Source organism: Abramis brama, assembly GCF_963993115.1.
Source record: "Abramis brama genome assembly, chromosome: 17".
In the NCBI taxonomy this organism is placed as follows: Eukaryota; Metazoa; Chordata; class Actinopteri; order Cypriniformes; family Leuciscidae; genus Abramis; species Abramis brama.
In genome coordinates, this window is record NC_139979.1 from 1190001 (window position 1) to 1207500 (window position 17500).

At 37.2% G+C, this 17500-nt stretch overlaps 1 protein-coding gene across 1 annotated transcript in view; it reads right to left on the reverse strand.

The window, feature by feature from the left end:
* Positions 1–17500, reverse strand: part of csmd3a (CUB and Sushi multiple domains 3a) — a 332667-nt gene that overhangs the window by 273368 nt on the left and 41799 nt on the right. The window contains exons 4-5 of the mRNA XM_084089625.1: positions 14651–14845; positions 160–367 (exon numbers count right to left, since the gene is read on the reverse strand). Of these exons, the coding sequence (XP_083945751.1) occupies positions 160–367; positions 14651–14845 (403 nt within the window). The remainder of the gene's footprint in view (positions 1–159; positions 368–14650; positions 14846–17500) is intronic.

The following is a 17500-nucleotide window of genomic DNA, read 5'->3' on the forward strand; positions in this document are numbered from 1 at the left end:
TTCCAAATCATGCAGTGAAGTGACTCAAGACGGATGAAACTAGCACAGACATGAAGGAAACTCCAGTCCTGCGATGATTATACAGTTTAACACTCATTACAGTAAAACAACCGATCACAGAAAGCATCAGATCCAGAAACAGTCCAGCGTCATTCTCACCATATTGTTGGAGGATCGGATCCCTCCACTTCTAAAGAGTCGAGTTTGCTGTCCATCTGGAACTCAGTGAAGACCAGTGAGATTGTGTCTCCTGGATCCGCGAGGATCGTCCACGTACATTCGCCACTGCTCTGATAATCCTTCTGGAAATCTGGACTGGAGATGCTTCCGCTGGAGCCACGGAAAGTCCCGCCACACGTGTCCTCCGCTGTGGACAAACAAACACACAATCAAACAAACTGCTCCTTTTCACAAGATGTAATATAAATCTATGGTGTCCCCAGAATGTGTCTGTGAAATTCCAGCTCATAATTCCCCCCAGATCATTTATTATAGCTTGGCAAATTTGCCTCTTTTTGGGTGTGAGCAAAAACGCGCCGTTTTTGTGTGTGTGTCCCTTTAAATGCAAATGAGCTTTAGCTCCGCCTCCGTTCAGAAGAGGGCGGAGTCGAGCTTCAGAAACTCTGACAATAACAAAACAGGCCAATCTCCCTCATCCAGAATCCCAGAATCACCAGGAGCGAGTGCAGCCTTACGGAGAGACTCAGGAAGAGCTTCTGAATGTTAGTGGAGACATTTCTGTAGTTGTTGTGGAGTTACACTGATCATCTCATCATCATGTTTAACTTCTCCACAAGTGTCCACAGTTCCTGAGGTCTTTATTAGACAGCGGTGACATGTTCTGGTCAATAGTGTTCAGTGCTCGTCTGAGCTCAACCACAGAACAGCTTCAGGCTTTGCTGGATCTTCATCATTGCGTTAGAACTGGTCTCTGTTGTCGCTCGTGGAACCAAATGTCGGCTGGTGTGTGTAAACGTGCAGATTAAGGGCCGGTAATATTATAATAAGATCCTCTTCATACGTCAGAAGGAGAGCGAAATCTGATCGGCTTATTTTATAACATGCTTGCAGAGAAAGGCTCACCAGAACACAGTTACTGGGTTTCACTTTACACGTTTTCTGTGTTGGTAGAAGCACCGATTATAGCACTGACACACGGAGAAAGTCAGATTTTAACAAATGTGTAATAGAACATGCTGAAGATGCTCAGAAACAATATTTCATTATGTAAAGAGCTTTGACTGAAGGCATGAAGGAAAGATCAGGAATCATTGACAATATGATTATTGCAGATGAGCGTCACACAGCGAGATAAAGCTCCTCCAAAATAAATGTTGGTGTCTTTTTGTATACTTTGGCAACACTATTATATTGTTGTTTCCCTACAAGCCAATGCACAATGACAAGAGCCATTATTATACACCAGGTTGATCGCACTAATTGCTGGTTATGTTCTGAGGAACCGAATGATTGTTTTAATGAGTATTATATGGGTTTTGCAAGCATTTATTTTTCAAAAACAAAACTAAAATCAACACTTAATTATGCAGCCCGAGACTAGCTTGAAAACAGAGACAGTGTCTGATAATTAATCTAATTAGCTTCAAGCAAGATGAGAGGAAAGCATCAAAACATTTAACAAAACACTTGCACTTAATGAAGAGTTTTTTATATTTAATACACATATCAACAGGACATCAGCTAATGCAACATATTGCACACACAAGTGGTATGCAAAACAATTAATAAAATGCATTTAGTCACTCTTATGTCAGTCCAACCCCATATTGCTTTGTTTTTCCCATGCAACACAAAAATAGAAACTCTGAAGCTCTTTTACATGAAACAATCACTCATAGTGCGCTGTCAAGCTTCACAAAAGCACAATACTTCAAGCCTTCTGTAGATATAATAGCCTAATGTGAAAAACAGACTTATTTAGTCATGTATTAGTCATTGATGTTGCTCCAAACTTGTACGACTTACTTTCTTATGTGGAACGCAAAATAAGATGTTCTGAAAAATGCCCATCCAATGGAAGTCAATGGGGTCCAAATTAATGTTCCTCAGAACAACTTATTTTGTGTTCTGCAGTGGACAAAGTCAAACCGGTTTGGATGCAAATGTTCTTCAAAGCTCTCAATCACACTGAAAATGTGTGCACTACAGGCTGAACTATTCCTTTAAAGAGTCTGAACATTAAAGTTCACAGGACAATATCTACATCTGACAGCGAGAGATATGATTCCTGGTTTGTAAATGACGTGTATTTAAATATAATTTTAAATGCACATTATGAATCCAGGTGCATTTGTGCATTCAGATGCTTCAAAGCAGAGGAACATCCATTACTAACATTTCTAAAAAAGCTTCATACCTATTAATGCATCCTGGCAGTCCATGTTCCCTAAGCTGCAAATTGCCTTACATGTCGGCATTTCTGCCCTAAAAGCTATTTTAGGCGAACTCATGCTTTATCACAGGACTCTCTCGACAGCTCATGCGAGGAGAAAATAAGCGATGAGTTTCAGCCACGCGAGGATCCAGATCTGCACAGCTTAAGATGCAGGTAATTTAACATATTTGCAATGCAGAGGAGAGTCGCATGGAAACACAAAATGTGTCTAGACAGCAAAAAGCCCAGTTTTCACGACAGCGTATTTTTGGTTAAGAACCGTCCACTTTGACAGGAAGAAACCGTCTGACCAACATATAAAGTGACTAAATTATTTGTTTTCCACATGCCATTGAGGGAAATATGATGTGAAGCGGATTAAACCACAAGAACTGACCGGAGTGAATAAAAAAATGTCATATAAGGCGAGACACTACAGGTGAATAGGGTAAAAATTTTAACTAGCAGATATCACTATGAAACTTTCTCAGTTGATTACCATTAAGATGAGAAAAAATGTATAACAAGTTTTCTGTAATTTAATGTTTAAATATGCAAATTAAGCATTATCTAATTAAGTATGCGCTAATTTGCATATATATAAAAAAAAACGAAATCTGAGTATTGGATAAAGCCAGGTTAAAAATTATTTTTTCATTGTGTTCACATATTAGATGGGAAAAAAATTACAGAGGGATTTATGGATTTCTACTTTTGTTATCCTGTAAATCAGAATATACTGTTAATAGCCTTAAAAAATAGATTTTCGCCATGTTTTTTGGAATAAAATGTTATATAAATCAGGCTAGGAATAATATATTTACAAATCCCTCTGGAAATGTCTTCATAATATAACTAGGTACAAGACTGGAAAGTTTGGTGTATATCGGTGCCACTGAAGTGGAGATTTCGGACTTGGAGAATGAGAGAAAAGTCATTTTGAGAAAACTGTCTTTAAAGATTTATATCAGCCAATGAGATTGCGCATTTAGAGTTAAATCCCTCCTTTTACTTTCATGATTGGTTGCTGATATAAAGGAAATGACCATATTTGGATCCGACAGCATTGTACAGGAGAGAGAGAGAGCTTTCTAACGGTGTGTGTGATGACAGGGTGCAGACAGCGATCGTGGAGCGAGGATTTACAACGCCAACTTTTGTTAAAAATCTACAGACGCAAACAGACAAAGTGTAGTAAAATAAAGACCTAAATGTGTATTTCGGACTTTTTTCCACCACAAGTCTGAAAAAAGACATGTTATTGAAGACAAATATCCCAAATTTTTCATCCCAGTGAAAAAAAACACAATGTTTTTGCCTGCCGTGTCTCGCCTTAAAGTGCTTTTTTGCATATTACATGTCATGCAGTGTGTATTAGAACTGTTTGGGAATATTAAAAGATCTGCAAAGTTTTAAAGATCAAAGTGCACAACAAATAAAGCTATTGTCTCCTAAAGAAAGAATCCATCTCGGAAAGGAGGAGTTTAGAGAGACTGAATCTTCAAACAAACCATTTCAGACTCTCTGAAATTAAAGTGTTTTTTGACTTGGATGCATGTAAACCCGTTGTAAGAGACTCCAAAACCAAATAAGAACCTTTACATTATAGCATAACAGGGGCACTTTAATTATTAATGATGAAAATGCAATATGATCAATTATTTACATTTCTACCATGGAGCCATTCATTGGCTGGCCGTCAATTATGCCTTAATGATAAATTATGGGACGGCAATTTCCACAAACTGTTACACAGAAAATATCGGAATATGCTATACATGTAGATTTATGATCCAAAAGTATTTAAAACATCAAATCAGTGCTTTCCATAGACAATGAAAAGAAAGGAATGCAGTAAATGCAGAAAATTTACTAATTAAAAATGTCTTTTTTAAGTTTTTTTAAATTCTTTCTAAAAGTACTTTTCACAGACATCATAAAAAAAAAAAAAATGTAATAATTTCATCCCTGTTCATGGAAAGCTAGTGTATTTGGTATTAACTGCCCAAAATACTAGGTAAATAATCTATTTTGATGCTTCTCACATGGAAAAAGTCATTATTTTAACATCAAAAGCTTGCTGTGTCAACACAACTTTAGCGATTTTAGTTTCCATCCACCTAATTTAATGTGCATTTTGGGATATCACATTAAAAAAAATCACTGGATGGAAACACCAAGATGCGCATAAATTCTAAGAATGCACATAAAAACGAATGCGCTCAATTGAGGAGGACATTTTTCAACCGATAAATTACGATGGAAACACATTTACTGAATAAATCCCTCAATAATCTCATGTGACTTTCTCAACATGACAGCGTTTACTGTGTTTCGTCTGACGCTCGAGACACACTCGTTTATGATGGAGGGAAAAACAGCCTGAATGCAGAAACTTATATTCTTATATAAACTTATAAACGCAATAACAATATTTTGCACCAATTTCCCAGGAAGTGACGAGTTTATTCTCTTGAAACACTGCTTTATTCACAAACGTTTAATGCAATATTCCAATTTTGTGCATAAGTTAAATCTGCAACTTTAAGCAACCTAGCTTTTGTTTCCAGGCGGACTCAACCAATCAGATTAGAGCTTGCCAGATCAAGAAAGTCCTTTTTCTTTTCTTTTTTTGCAGTTAGACAGAGAGCGAGTGATCTACGGCCGGCCCACAGACTCCAGAGAAGACCAGAAGTCTCAGTGAATTCAAGGCGTCTGCTGAATCTGATGTAGGCTGATGATGGGAACATGAAAGCTACTGGATATAATAGATCGGTACATCCCTTATCCTCACTCATTAAAGCAGAGCCCAGAAGAACAAACTTCACACTATGAGGGATTAATGTTGCTTATCAAGATTCATTTGGATTCTCATTATCTTTCATTCTGAAGGATGAACTGTCGTTTTTTTGTTCTTTCATCAGACTGGAAGTTCAACACTCCTCTATGAGTGTTAGAGAATAAACTCAAACCCTGTTGAATATAGTTACATTATCATTTATATTAGCCTTGTCTGACTTTATAGTGCCTGCAAAATGTATTTTCGCATCATTTTACAACTGTGTGCTTTTTACGTTTCATTAAAAGTCACTGTGTAAAAAGAAGAACTCGAGCATAATTTGTTTGCACACATTCACACATTTAAGCATGACATTCTCCAAATAGTCTTTGGGGCCACTGTATGAACACATCAACTGCCTCAGATTATGAATATGCATTAACAACACCAAAACTCAAAGTATGCATATTAGCATTTCAGACCTGTAGCATTTCTAGGCTAAATGAATATTTAAAGAGAAACAGCTTCAAATCAACATGCAAACAAAATAAAACCCATTTACTTCCTTAAAATACATCGCTGGTCTTGTGCAAGATGTAGTGCAGTACATTACATATATTGAATTATATGAAAATGTAGGTTGTAAACACTGCTTCATGTAAACTTTCAACAAAAGCATGTCCCTATAGAGGGTTTGCATTAACGTCACTTTCCCGCAGGAACACACTCCCTCAGCCGGACCGAGCGGCAGAAGAGCTGAGAGTGACTGGATTTAATAGGAGAAACTGTGAGTAAAACAAACGATTATCAGTTTAAACTAAAACTGTTGCTTACAACTTACCAAAGATCCAGTGACGAGCCTGATTTCGACGCCGGGGAAATACATAAAGCACATTTGCCTGTGAATGCTTTATATAAATACAATATAGATCTAAATCCATGTGATCACTCATATCAATGTTATATATATCATCATATCATCCAGCCCTAAAACTTGTATCGATTTTTGTCAGTGTTTATTTAAAAACACCGAATTATGCAGAATATACGATGGTAAATATTTAATTAATGAGTTGCCAATACAATATATAACAATACAATATATAGGGTATGATTTCAATTATTTCCCCATAATTCAGCATATCGACACACAATGAAAACAGCAAATCCAGCTTTCTCTGCCTGGATCCAGTTGTTTCTGTGAATTGCAGATCCATTTGCTTCGTCAGTCTGTAAATATATACCTCAGATTTCTTGTCATATCTAGTTATACAGTCGATCTCAAAGCTCTTTCCCATTTTAGATGTGTTTTGTGTGTTTTTCACGCTGGAAACCAATGCTGCCACTCAGTTGGATGAATTTAAATAAAGCGTGTCATTTTCTTCCCAACTCCCATTACACACACCTCCTCCTCCTCCAGTGTCAGGTAATCATTATTATTATTAGTAGATGCAGAGTTCAGCACACAGGTTTACATGCGATAACAGTGTGTTCTGATGCATCACAGGTGTTCGCCAGCTGAATCACACACACCTGTGACACACTTATAGAGCACATAAAGAAATCAATAAATCGCAGTATATGAGATTCTTTGCCATAGGGTACTTTATCTTCCCCAAGAAAGAAACCTTGTAACTGGAGGAAGCAAAATAACTTTGGTGGAAATAGAGCATGAAAAAAAAAATAGAGCTTGAGAAAAGAATAAACTGGTGTTGCTCAATTGAGTTTTAATTGTGAATGTTGACAATACAATTTATTTTGCTCACATAGTGTCTACTGTTCAAAACATGCCAGAAAATACTGTTCATTTAGTCAGTTAATGAAGCGGCAGGCTTGTGCAGTGAGTTGTGTTTCCCATCATTCTCTGTGGCTTCGCCGATATATCAAATGATCTTGATTTTCTTGCATTAAGCACAACAAAGTTTTCTGTTAAAGTACAAAATAGAGAAACAACAGTGAAATTGCACAATAGATGCAAATTATGGCCTTTAGCAATGTCTGTATTAATGAAACTTATTGCATTTCCATTCCTCCATTCTTTCTAAACTAAGAAGCTAAACAGTGAAACTACTTACTGAAAATAACTGACAAAGCTAAAAATGTTTCTAATTTAGACAATATTTATAAATGGCAATATTCAAGAGATAGGATTACGAATGCAACACCAAATGTGTTGCGACATATACTTAGACTCAGTGTGTCTCTGCCATACTGAGATATTTTTACTGTAAGTTTCAATCATTGGCTCTTTGTGAACTCGCCTATTTAATAAAATAAAAGCACTTTGATTGAAACCCTATAATGTCTAAAAAACAATCAATGCTTTTTCCAGTGCAAATAGCGCTCATGCTGCTCTCATCCGTCTCATTCGGACAGGAACCAAAACGACATGTTCGGAGCCTCTCGATTCGAGCAGATCGCAATATTTCAACTTGACTGTGCTCTGATATTTTACACCATGGTTGAGCAATAGAATTGGTCCACTTCGATTCATAATTGAATTTTAATTGAACTGGCCACAACCCACAAGACACACACACACATATATAAATATAACATATACATAAATATATATATACTATATACTATAAATTAGTACTGTTAAATCGCGGTCAACCGCATATGTGTATACTATATATATATATATACATATATATATAAGGTTATTTTTTTATCTTACCTATCTCAAACTTTTGAATGGCAGTGTGAACACACACACACACACACACACACACACACACAGACACACACAAACTTTTATGTTAGATGCGATTAATTGTGATTGATCTATTTGACAGCACTAATATACATATATGTGTGCACACACAGACGCACACACAGACAGACAGACACACACACACACAAACGCACAGACACACACAGACACACACAGACACACACACAGACGCACACACAGATGCACACACAGACGCACACACACACAGACAGACACACACACACAAACGCACACAGACACACACAGACACACACACAGACACACACACAGACGCACACACAGACGCACACACAGACAGACACACACACACACAAACGCACACAAACACACACAGACACACACAGACACACACACAGACACACACACAGACGCACACACAGACGCACACACAGACGCACACACAGACGCACACACAGACAGACACACACACACACACAAACGCACACAAACACACACAGACACACACAGACACACACACACACACGCACTTGACATTATATGAGTTTTGCTTTAGATCTGCTTCTGCATGAGCTTTGCTGCTACTGGCAGACATGGGTCCTGAATTCAGAAGCCTTTGAAATGATAATGTGTTTTACACTATACATTACATTTTTATGCTGAATTTCAGCATTCATGGCTGGGATATTGCTCTGAGACAAACAGCTACTCTGTGAAAATGGGTTTGATGTACTCGGTTTTGGAACTGGCTGCTAAACGAGCAAGGAGGCAAGCAGAGATAAGATAAGCTCGCTTCGCCATGCACTAAACTGTCACAGCGAGGAAAACATCTCGACATGTTCGGCAGGGCTTTAAGCTGTCAGAAAGACCAAGACATTCAGAAATTCTCCTCAGAGCGTTGATATGGACAGAGTTACCGGAAACATGTCCGACAACCAGTCAAACCACTGAAACTGCTCGCACAGCAAGAACTCGAACGCTTTTGAGAGTGTGTGTCCTCAATCTGGCCCGTTCCATCTGGATTGGGAGATTTCTGCCACTCAAGTGTTTCTGGAGACTCTTGGATGAGCTCCGACATCAAGAGAATGGGCAGTTTCTCTGAGGAAAAGGGATCAAAAGACCATCTGCCCGTTCTGAGGTCCCAATCCTCTCTCAGAGAGACCGAAAACTGAGAGGAAGAAGGAGAAGCATGGCAGAAGTGTTTTCCCATGGCTATTCTACTACAGAATTGTTTTTTTTTTATATAGACATTTCTATTGAAATTCTCTCATGAAGTTCTCTGAACATTCTTATAAAGTCTCTAAAAGTTATTCCAGTGCCAAGAACATTGGTTTAAAGTTATCTGGTCTTCAACAACGTTCATCCCCATGCCTATTCTACTACAGAATTGGTTTTATATACAGTCAAACCAACATTTATTCAGACTCCTTCAACATTTCTCACATTATCTCAGTTTATTCGCTATAGTTTAGAAAATGCTAATAAAATATGAGCAGAACTCAGAGGATATTTGACTGGTTTTGTCCGTCCTTCTGTTAGACTGTCTCACACATGAATTATGTTGAATATCTGTCAGCTGTTAAATTTAACTACACAATTAGATAATACCAGTTTAGCTCAACCAATCACCAAGCAATGCTTCATTGTGTTCAGTCTGTGTGTAAAAAGAGCATTAGCAATTAAAGAAAAAACACTTCAGCAAAACATGGTTTTGACGAAGTGTCTGAATAATTACTGGTCCCAAATTTGTATAATCTTTACTGGTAGTCGCTGTATGAAGAATATTTGGGTATAATATGTCACAGTTTACTTTATTTTGCTCTCCTCACTTAAATGATCTATAGTGTCCTGCAAACACTAGTAGAAAAAAAAATCTTGTGTCTGAATAATTTTTGGTTTGACTATATTTCTATTGAAATTCTCTCATGAAGTTCTCTGAACATTCTTACAAGGTCTCTTAAAGTTATTCCAGTAACAGGAACGTTGGTTTAAAGTTATCTTGTCTTCAACAACGTTCATTAAACATTAGCACAAAAACGTTATTTATACATAATTCAGAAAACATTCCAATGCAAGATGATAAAATGGAACATTTTTCCCACGTTCATCTCTCTTTAGTGTGTAATGTTGCTGTTTGAGCATTAAAAAGCTCTGCAAAGTCTCTCTATATCAGAGTCAGTGTTTCTGAACTCCTGAAACGCCTCCATTGTAGTCTTGAGTTTCTTGAACGAACACGTCACAATATTCCTCATTTAAATAATTCATACGCAGAATAAAGGGGCGGGGCCTGGTTGAGTTAGTTAGTAGTGTGTTAAACTGGCGGTTATGGGAAGGGGCGGGACATTTCCCAAACACACTCAAAGCGCTCGACCAATCACAACACACTGATCCAGCCGACCAATCAGAGCACAGTGTGCTTCTCTCAGAAGGAGGGGCTTCATAGAGACAGGAACTAAATGACGTAACTCGCTGCTTCACTGTCATAGTACGATCATCGTTGAAGAAATCAACTATAGTCACGACTGTTACCCGAAACTGTATTGTCACAAAGTGGTCGTTCAACCACGTTGGTTAATGATGTCACGCAGGTTATGGAGTAAAAACTACTTTTAATTAATGTTTGAGATCGAATTAATGCTAGATATTTCTCTATAAATTACAGACATGCATCTGAGGACTAATTCTCATTTTTCTCAGTTATTTTGCTTTATTTCCAGATTCAATCATAGACTCGTTCTTACACACTAGAGCTCGTTCACACATGCGCACTCTTCAAGAACTACGCTTTAAATCTCTTGACAAACTAAAAGACGTAAATGACATTTGTATGTATTCTAAATTAAAGACACAGATTGTACTGAATGTCCGCTTGCTTATTTTGCTCCAGATCAGGATTTATTGAGTCCGCATGTCATGCAAACTAGAAACTCTTCTTCTAACCACAGGTCGAGATCTGTCGTTACACACACACAACTCTGCGATGCTGTTTGCGGATGTTCGTTGGAACGATGTTTTTGGGAAACACCGACTCGTTGAACTGCTGATAACAACAGACCATAGTTGCTAACGATGCTTTCCGGAAATACACCCAAGAGCGTTACTGACAGACTGGGAAGAGAGGAGCAGAAACAATGGAGAATATGAGGAAATAATCAACATTAATGCATGCAAACCTGTTCTAGTAGAGCCTGAAAACAAAATCAAGACTTTGTAAAAGGGTATAACAGATCCTCTTTAATGTTTTTAAAAACTGGACATTTATTTTCTGAAATGCACACGGCTAACAGGTCTGATATTCTTGGAATGTTTTAGCTGTGTTTCTCACAGGTCTCTCAGCTGGCATAAACACAGTCGTCCACAGCATAAGAGCCGACTCTCATTCAAGCGCCATTTCTCTCTGTGCTTTGCATTTAAGAGCAATATAGTTGGCTTTAACGACATCCAGAAGGGGCAAGCCTCCAGGCTCAGATATCCTCATCAAAGGGGATCAATTTCCCTCGCCTGAAGATGAAAAAGCATGTGCTAAAAAGCCTTGGGTCAGAAGACGTATAAAACAGATTCGTCCCTGGTTTGAGTGATTTGGCTGTATCACAAGACCACGAGTCTTTCGTTTCACTGAACGAGACGGAAAGACAAAACTGGCACTAGTTGTTCTCTCTGGTGAATCATCCGGAATCACAAAAACGTCCAACCAATTTTCATGTGTTATATTTGATATAACATTAATTAAAAGACATTTGTTTCGACTGTGGGATGAAGCAGTGTGACTGATAGCACATTAAAACAGGTTTGTGGAAACTCAGGATAGGAGACTTTATGGCCAACAGAACACTAGCTTTGCCAAATGGACCAGCTAAACTAACTAAAATCAGCAAAACAGCACAGATATTATATTCAGATATTCCCATCAGGGGATGAGACTAAAAAATACAGCTTGGAAAATACAATCGCCCACATTAACCAGGTTGTTTCGTTTCTGCTATAATGGACGGACGGACGGAAAGACAGACAGACAGACAGACAGATAGACAGATAGATAGATAGATAGATAGATAGATAGATAGATAGATAGATAGATAGATAGATAGATAGATAGATAGATAGATAGATAGATAGATAGATAGATAGATGGATAGATAGGTGGATAGATAGATAGATAGATGGATAGATAGGTGGACAGACAGACAGACAGATAGATAGATAGATAGATAGATAGATAGATAGATAGATAGATAGATAGATAGATAGATAGATAGATAGATGATAGATAGATAGATAGATAGATAGATAGATAGATAGATAGATAGATAGATAGATAGATAGATAGATAGATAGATAGATAGATAGATAGATAGATAGATAGATGGATAGATAGGTGGATAGATAGATAGATAGATGGATAGATAGGTGGACAGACAGACAGACAGATAGACAGACAGATAGATAGATAGATAGATAGATAGATAGATAGATAGATAGATAGATAGATAGATAGATAGATAGATAGATAGATAGATAGATAGATAGATAGATAGGTGGATAGGTGGATAGACAGACAGACAGACAGATAGATAGATAGATAGATAGATAGATAGATAGATAGATAGATAGATAGATAGATAGATAGATAGATAGATAGATAGATAGATAGATAGATAGATAGATAGATAGGTGGATAGGTGGATAGACAGACAGACAGACAGATAGATAGATAGATAGATAGATAGATAGATAGATAGATAGATAGATAGATAGATAGATAGATAGATAGATAGATAGATAGATAGATAGATAGATAGATAGATGGATAGATGGATAGATAGGTGGATAGACAGACAGACAGACAGATAGATAGATAGATAGACTGTTATCTGTTAGCAACTTCTGCGTTTCCTCGAATCAAAGAGTTGAACCAGTTTGACTTCAAGCCAATTAAACAGAATTTCATAACCAAAATGATGAGTCACAAAACCTGTCTCTGTCTTCATTCATCCCGCTAGAAGCCACTGAAGCAAAACTAATAAGAAGATGAGAGGCTATAATACATCAAACATGTTTGCTGGTTTAAATGCTTCTTAATGAGGCCTTTTCTACACAAAAAGTAAGTTTTGAGCCATGTTCATCTTTCATCAAGCGCAAATTTTTCACATATCCAAGCGATACAGCATATTCTTCTTCATGCAAATCTAAAATGTAAAATGCTACCCACAATACCTGAGTGCACATCAAAGATTCTCACGCCGATAATTAAAGCAACACCTACATTATTAACTGTATTGCGAAGGCTTTTCCCACTGGGCCGACTTGCGTTTGATTGTGCCGTGCGAAAGAAGACTAATGCAGAAGAACTGCAGGAATCTACAGCAGAACACTTCACAAATCAGCATATCTAACGCAGTCCCAGACAGACAAATGAGAAGCAGAGAGACTTTTAAGAACAATACAAGTTAAAAAACAACGTTCATTTAAAATTCAACATAACAGAATAATATAAAAGCTGCATATATCAAAGCCAAAGCCAGAGTTTTCTGGGCTTACAGCAAAACAACACAGCTTTATAAAAGAGTCTGTGGCCCCGAAAAATGTGTTTGCACATTTAAAGCATACTTACTAAATGTCTGAAAGTCATTGCATTGGATAGTAAAATATCACAGCAAGTGGCATTTTAAAGAGAGACAGCACAAGCAAAACTCTTCAAAAGAAGCATTTCAGGTTTAAATGACAAAGAAATGCAGTTCAAACACAGTATCTGGGCACTTTGTGCTCGTCAAACTCTGGTTCTGCGGTGTGAAACTTCATATAAATCACCAAAAACACTAAATATCCAAAACTCACCATATATTTGTGATGATTTTGGTTAATAAAGAGATGTCTCTGATTTAAAACCTTGGAAGTTTGATTCATTTTTGTGAATCAGTTTAAGCTGCGTTTCAATGAATTGTTTCAAAACTCTTTTTTTTTTTTTTGCACATTAAAAGTAAAAATACATTATATATATATATATATATATATATATATATATATATATATATATATTATATTATATTATATTATATTAATAGGGCTGTCAAATCGATTATTTGCATCTAACAGTTTTCAAGTTTGTGTTTTTATAATGTGTGTGTGTGTGTGTGTGTGTGTGTGTGTGTGTTTATATATATAACACACACACACACATATGTATGTATGTATCTCTCTCTCTCTCTCTCTCTACATATATATATATATATATATATAAACTGTTAGATGTGATTAATTGATTTGACAGCACTAATTGATCATTCATTGTTGTTTTTTATTTAATCTGTTTACTATAAGGTATTATTATATTAATCCACACAAAAAAATGATTAATTCAAAATGATTTAATAAAAAAATCTTCCTAGACAAAAACAATTTACTGCATTTTGCATCTACAGTACTTGGGAAAATGTGTTTATTTTTAAATGACTGGTCCTGATTGAAAAAAATAAAAATAAAATTCAGAGCATATACATAATTATCCAGATATATTTAAACATTGATTTAGCTTTAATCGCTCAGCCCTTTAAAGTTAAAATGTCATTACATCTTAGTTCTGAGCAGAGCTTGATCATCATTTGTTTCCAGAAACCTTTGATATTTAATCATCTAATGCAATGACATTCAGACGTTGTAAGCGAGAGCAAACGCATTAAAGCCCTGCGACGCTCCACAAACGCAGACATCGGCTCCTTCTAATCAGAGCAGCTCAGGGAATCAAGCGTCCAGAGGATGAGGAGCAGTGTGGGAGCGCTCTTACCTCTGCAGATGGGAATGGGAAAATCCCACACGGCTACATTAGATGTGCTGGTGACACAGGTGAGCTGAGCGTGGCCGTCGAGTGTGTATCCGGACACACAGTGGTAGCGGATCCGGTCTCCCACATTAAAGCTGGATCCATTCAGGATTCCTTTGGCAGGAACTCCTGGATTCCCACAAGAACTGCTTTGAAGTTCTGAAGAGAGACAGAGAGGAAGATGCAGAACTCAGATGTGGTCAGAGGTGGACAGTACCGAAGTACTGGAGTACTGTACTTAAGTGCACTGTTTGAGTATCTGTACTTTACTTGAGTATTATTGTTTCTGGAAACGCTTCACTACATTTGAAAGACAAATATCGTACTTTTTACTCCACTACATTTCTGTCAAGGTCCTTGAGTAGAGAGCAGTAACATCAGTCAGGCGATGTTTTATTATTATTATTTTTTCATCTCTTTAACAAGATTTTAGATGCCGGTGATGGACAGCCTGTCTGTTAAAGCAGTTTTGCTGTCGGCTGGTGATAGCTATGGTTGTGTTTCTGGGTTTTAATCCAGGTTGGATTTTTACAGACACTTGATTCAAAATGTGCATGAATGTACACACATACTGTAGATCTGTACTTCTTTTGTTGGGGTGGTAGGAGTTTTAAATAAAAAAATAAAAAAATATGATTATGGCTGTCTTTTTTTGTCAATTCAGTTGTTAAAAGCTGCACTCGGCAAAATGTTTTTGATCATATTCACTGAAACCGACACTATGCTCCGACAGAACAACATAAATCAGCATCGCTTATGCCTCCACCTGGAGCCTGTTATTTGTTTTGCAAAAATCCACCGCTCCCGGTTCTTCTGGTCCAATCAGTGTGAGATCTGACTGTCAATCACAGTTCATGCACACGCCACAGACCCCCCCCCTCCCCCTCCCCCTCTCCTCTCCTCTCCTCTCGCGCACGTTACAACATCACATGCACACGCCTGAAGTTCGCAGGTGTGTTGGATTGGACGAAGAGTGATGGCGGAGAGAAAATCTACTAACAAGCTTTCAATCCTCGGTTAACAACCAGAGCTAAGCGGTCCAAAACAACCAAGGAAAAGAAAATGAGATGCTGAAGAGAGGGGTGCGTTCACAGAGAATCTGGTGCACACACACTGACGAGCACGAACTCGATGGGGGGGTGATCGATGGGAGTGGGGGAGGCGCACGACAGTTGTAAACATTCAATATTTTGGCTAAGTCCCCTCAATCTGCCAGACTTGCCGACTGCAGCTTTAATTTCTATAGGTTTTATAACATTCTAAAAGCTCTTAATTCCACAGATTGACACACTGGAAGGTGTATTCACTAGGTTGCTTCATAAGGTCCTGTAAGTATTACATACAACAATACAACAATAATAAAACAATGCATTGACATTTGATACTTACGTACTTTTAAAAACGAGTACTTCTGTACTTTTACTTAAGTAACTGAGTAATATTTGACCAGTAGTATCTGTACTTTAACTCAAGTAAGGAAGTTGTGTACTTCTAGCTGATAAGCAAAGTTTTATTCTTAGCGCATTACTGGTTACAACCTGCCAATTAGACAGTTGCAAGCCTGTATTCATCAAAAAAAAAAATTCGACTGTCCTTATTTATCTCTCAGCCATCTGACTAATATTCCTGCTTTGACACATTTCTAATCCCCCGGGACACATGTCTGGATATATGCTATGTTAAGCTCGCTTATCTTTGATTTAAACCAGTACACATCCGCTCGGAGCACCTGCCTCCTTCAGGAAGAGGCATTCCCGTTTCAGACTGATTTTGCTGACGATCAGCTGATCAAAATGAATCACTTATGACTAGAGACTATAAATACTACATCCGGCACAAGAGTATATAAGTGGAATTCTGCATTCTGAAATGAATAACAGTTCATAGAATGCTAAATGTTTGTTAGAAAGTTTATAATAGAGTAGAATAACCATGGTTGTTTCTGAGAGACTGATGACACTATCGTGAGCTGTTTCTGAAACATGTGGTACGACGCGCCAATCCTGATTGGCTACTGCAGACTCGAACCCGCAACCTTCAGGTTACCAGTCTGACTCTCTAACCATTAGGCCACGATGCCCCGAGTCACATGATCCTTACTAATATGATTATTATTTATTATTTTATTTATTATTTTATTTATTATTATTATTTTTGTGGAAACTATGAAAGCTTGTTTCCGCCACAGAATATAAAACAAAAAAGTGTAATTGCGACTTTTTATCTCACAATTCTGACTTTTTATCTCAGATTTGCATGTTTATATCTTGCAATTATGACTTTATAACACAGTTGGGAGATTTAAGTCTGAACCGCATGATATAAAGTCGCAATTGTGAGATGTAAACTCGCAATTTTGAGATAAAAAGTCGCAATTATCTTTTAAAATGTATTATTCTGTGGCGGAAACAAGCTTCTATGGAAAACTGTGATACATTTTATCATTGATAATTTGAAATTCAAGTCTTTTGTAACATCACAAATGTCTATAATGTCACTTTTGATCTATATAATCTGTGTTTGATGATGAAAAATGATTATTATTAAGAAAATATAATAGAACAAAGTATAGTATAATGAAAAATAGAAGCTGATACATCCACACAAACACCTTACAAAAAAATGATTATCACATGACATGGACCCTAACCTGCTGTATTCAGATTTCTGTCAGCATCAGAAATGAAAGTTTGGAAACAGAAAATTGCATTATGGGAAATTACATCATAAATCAATGTCATCCAGACAGAAATGCATATAATGGCTCGGCACAGCATGCGAAGAACACAATGAATGTCTTTTAAAAGGTCCTTC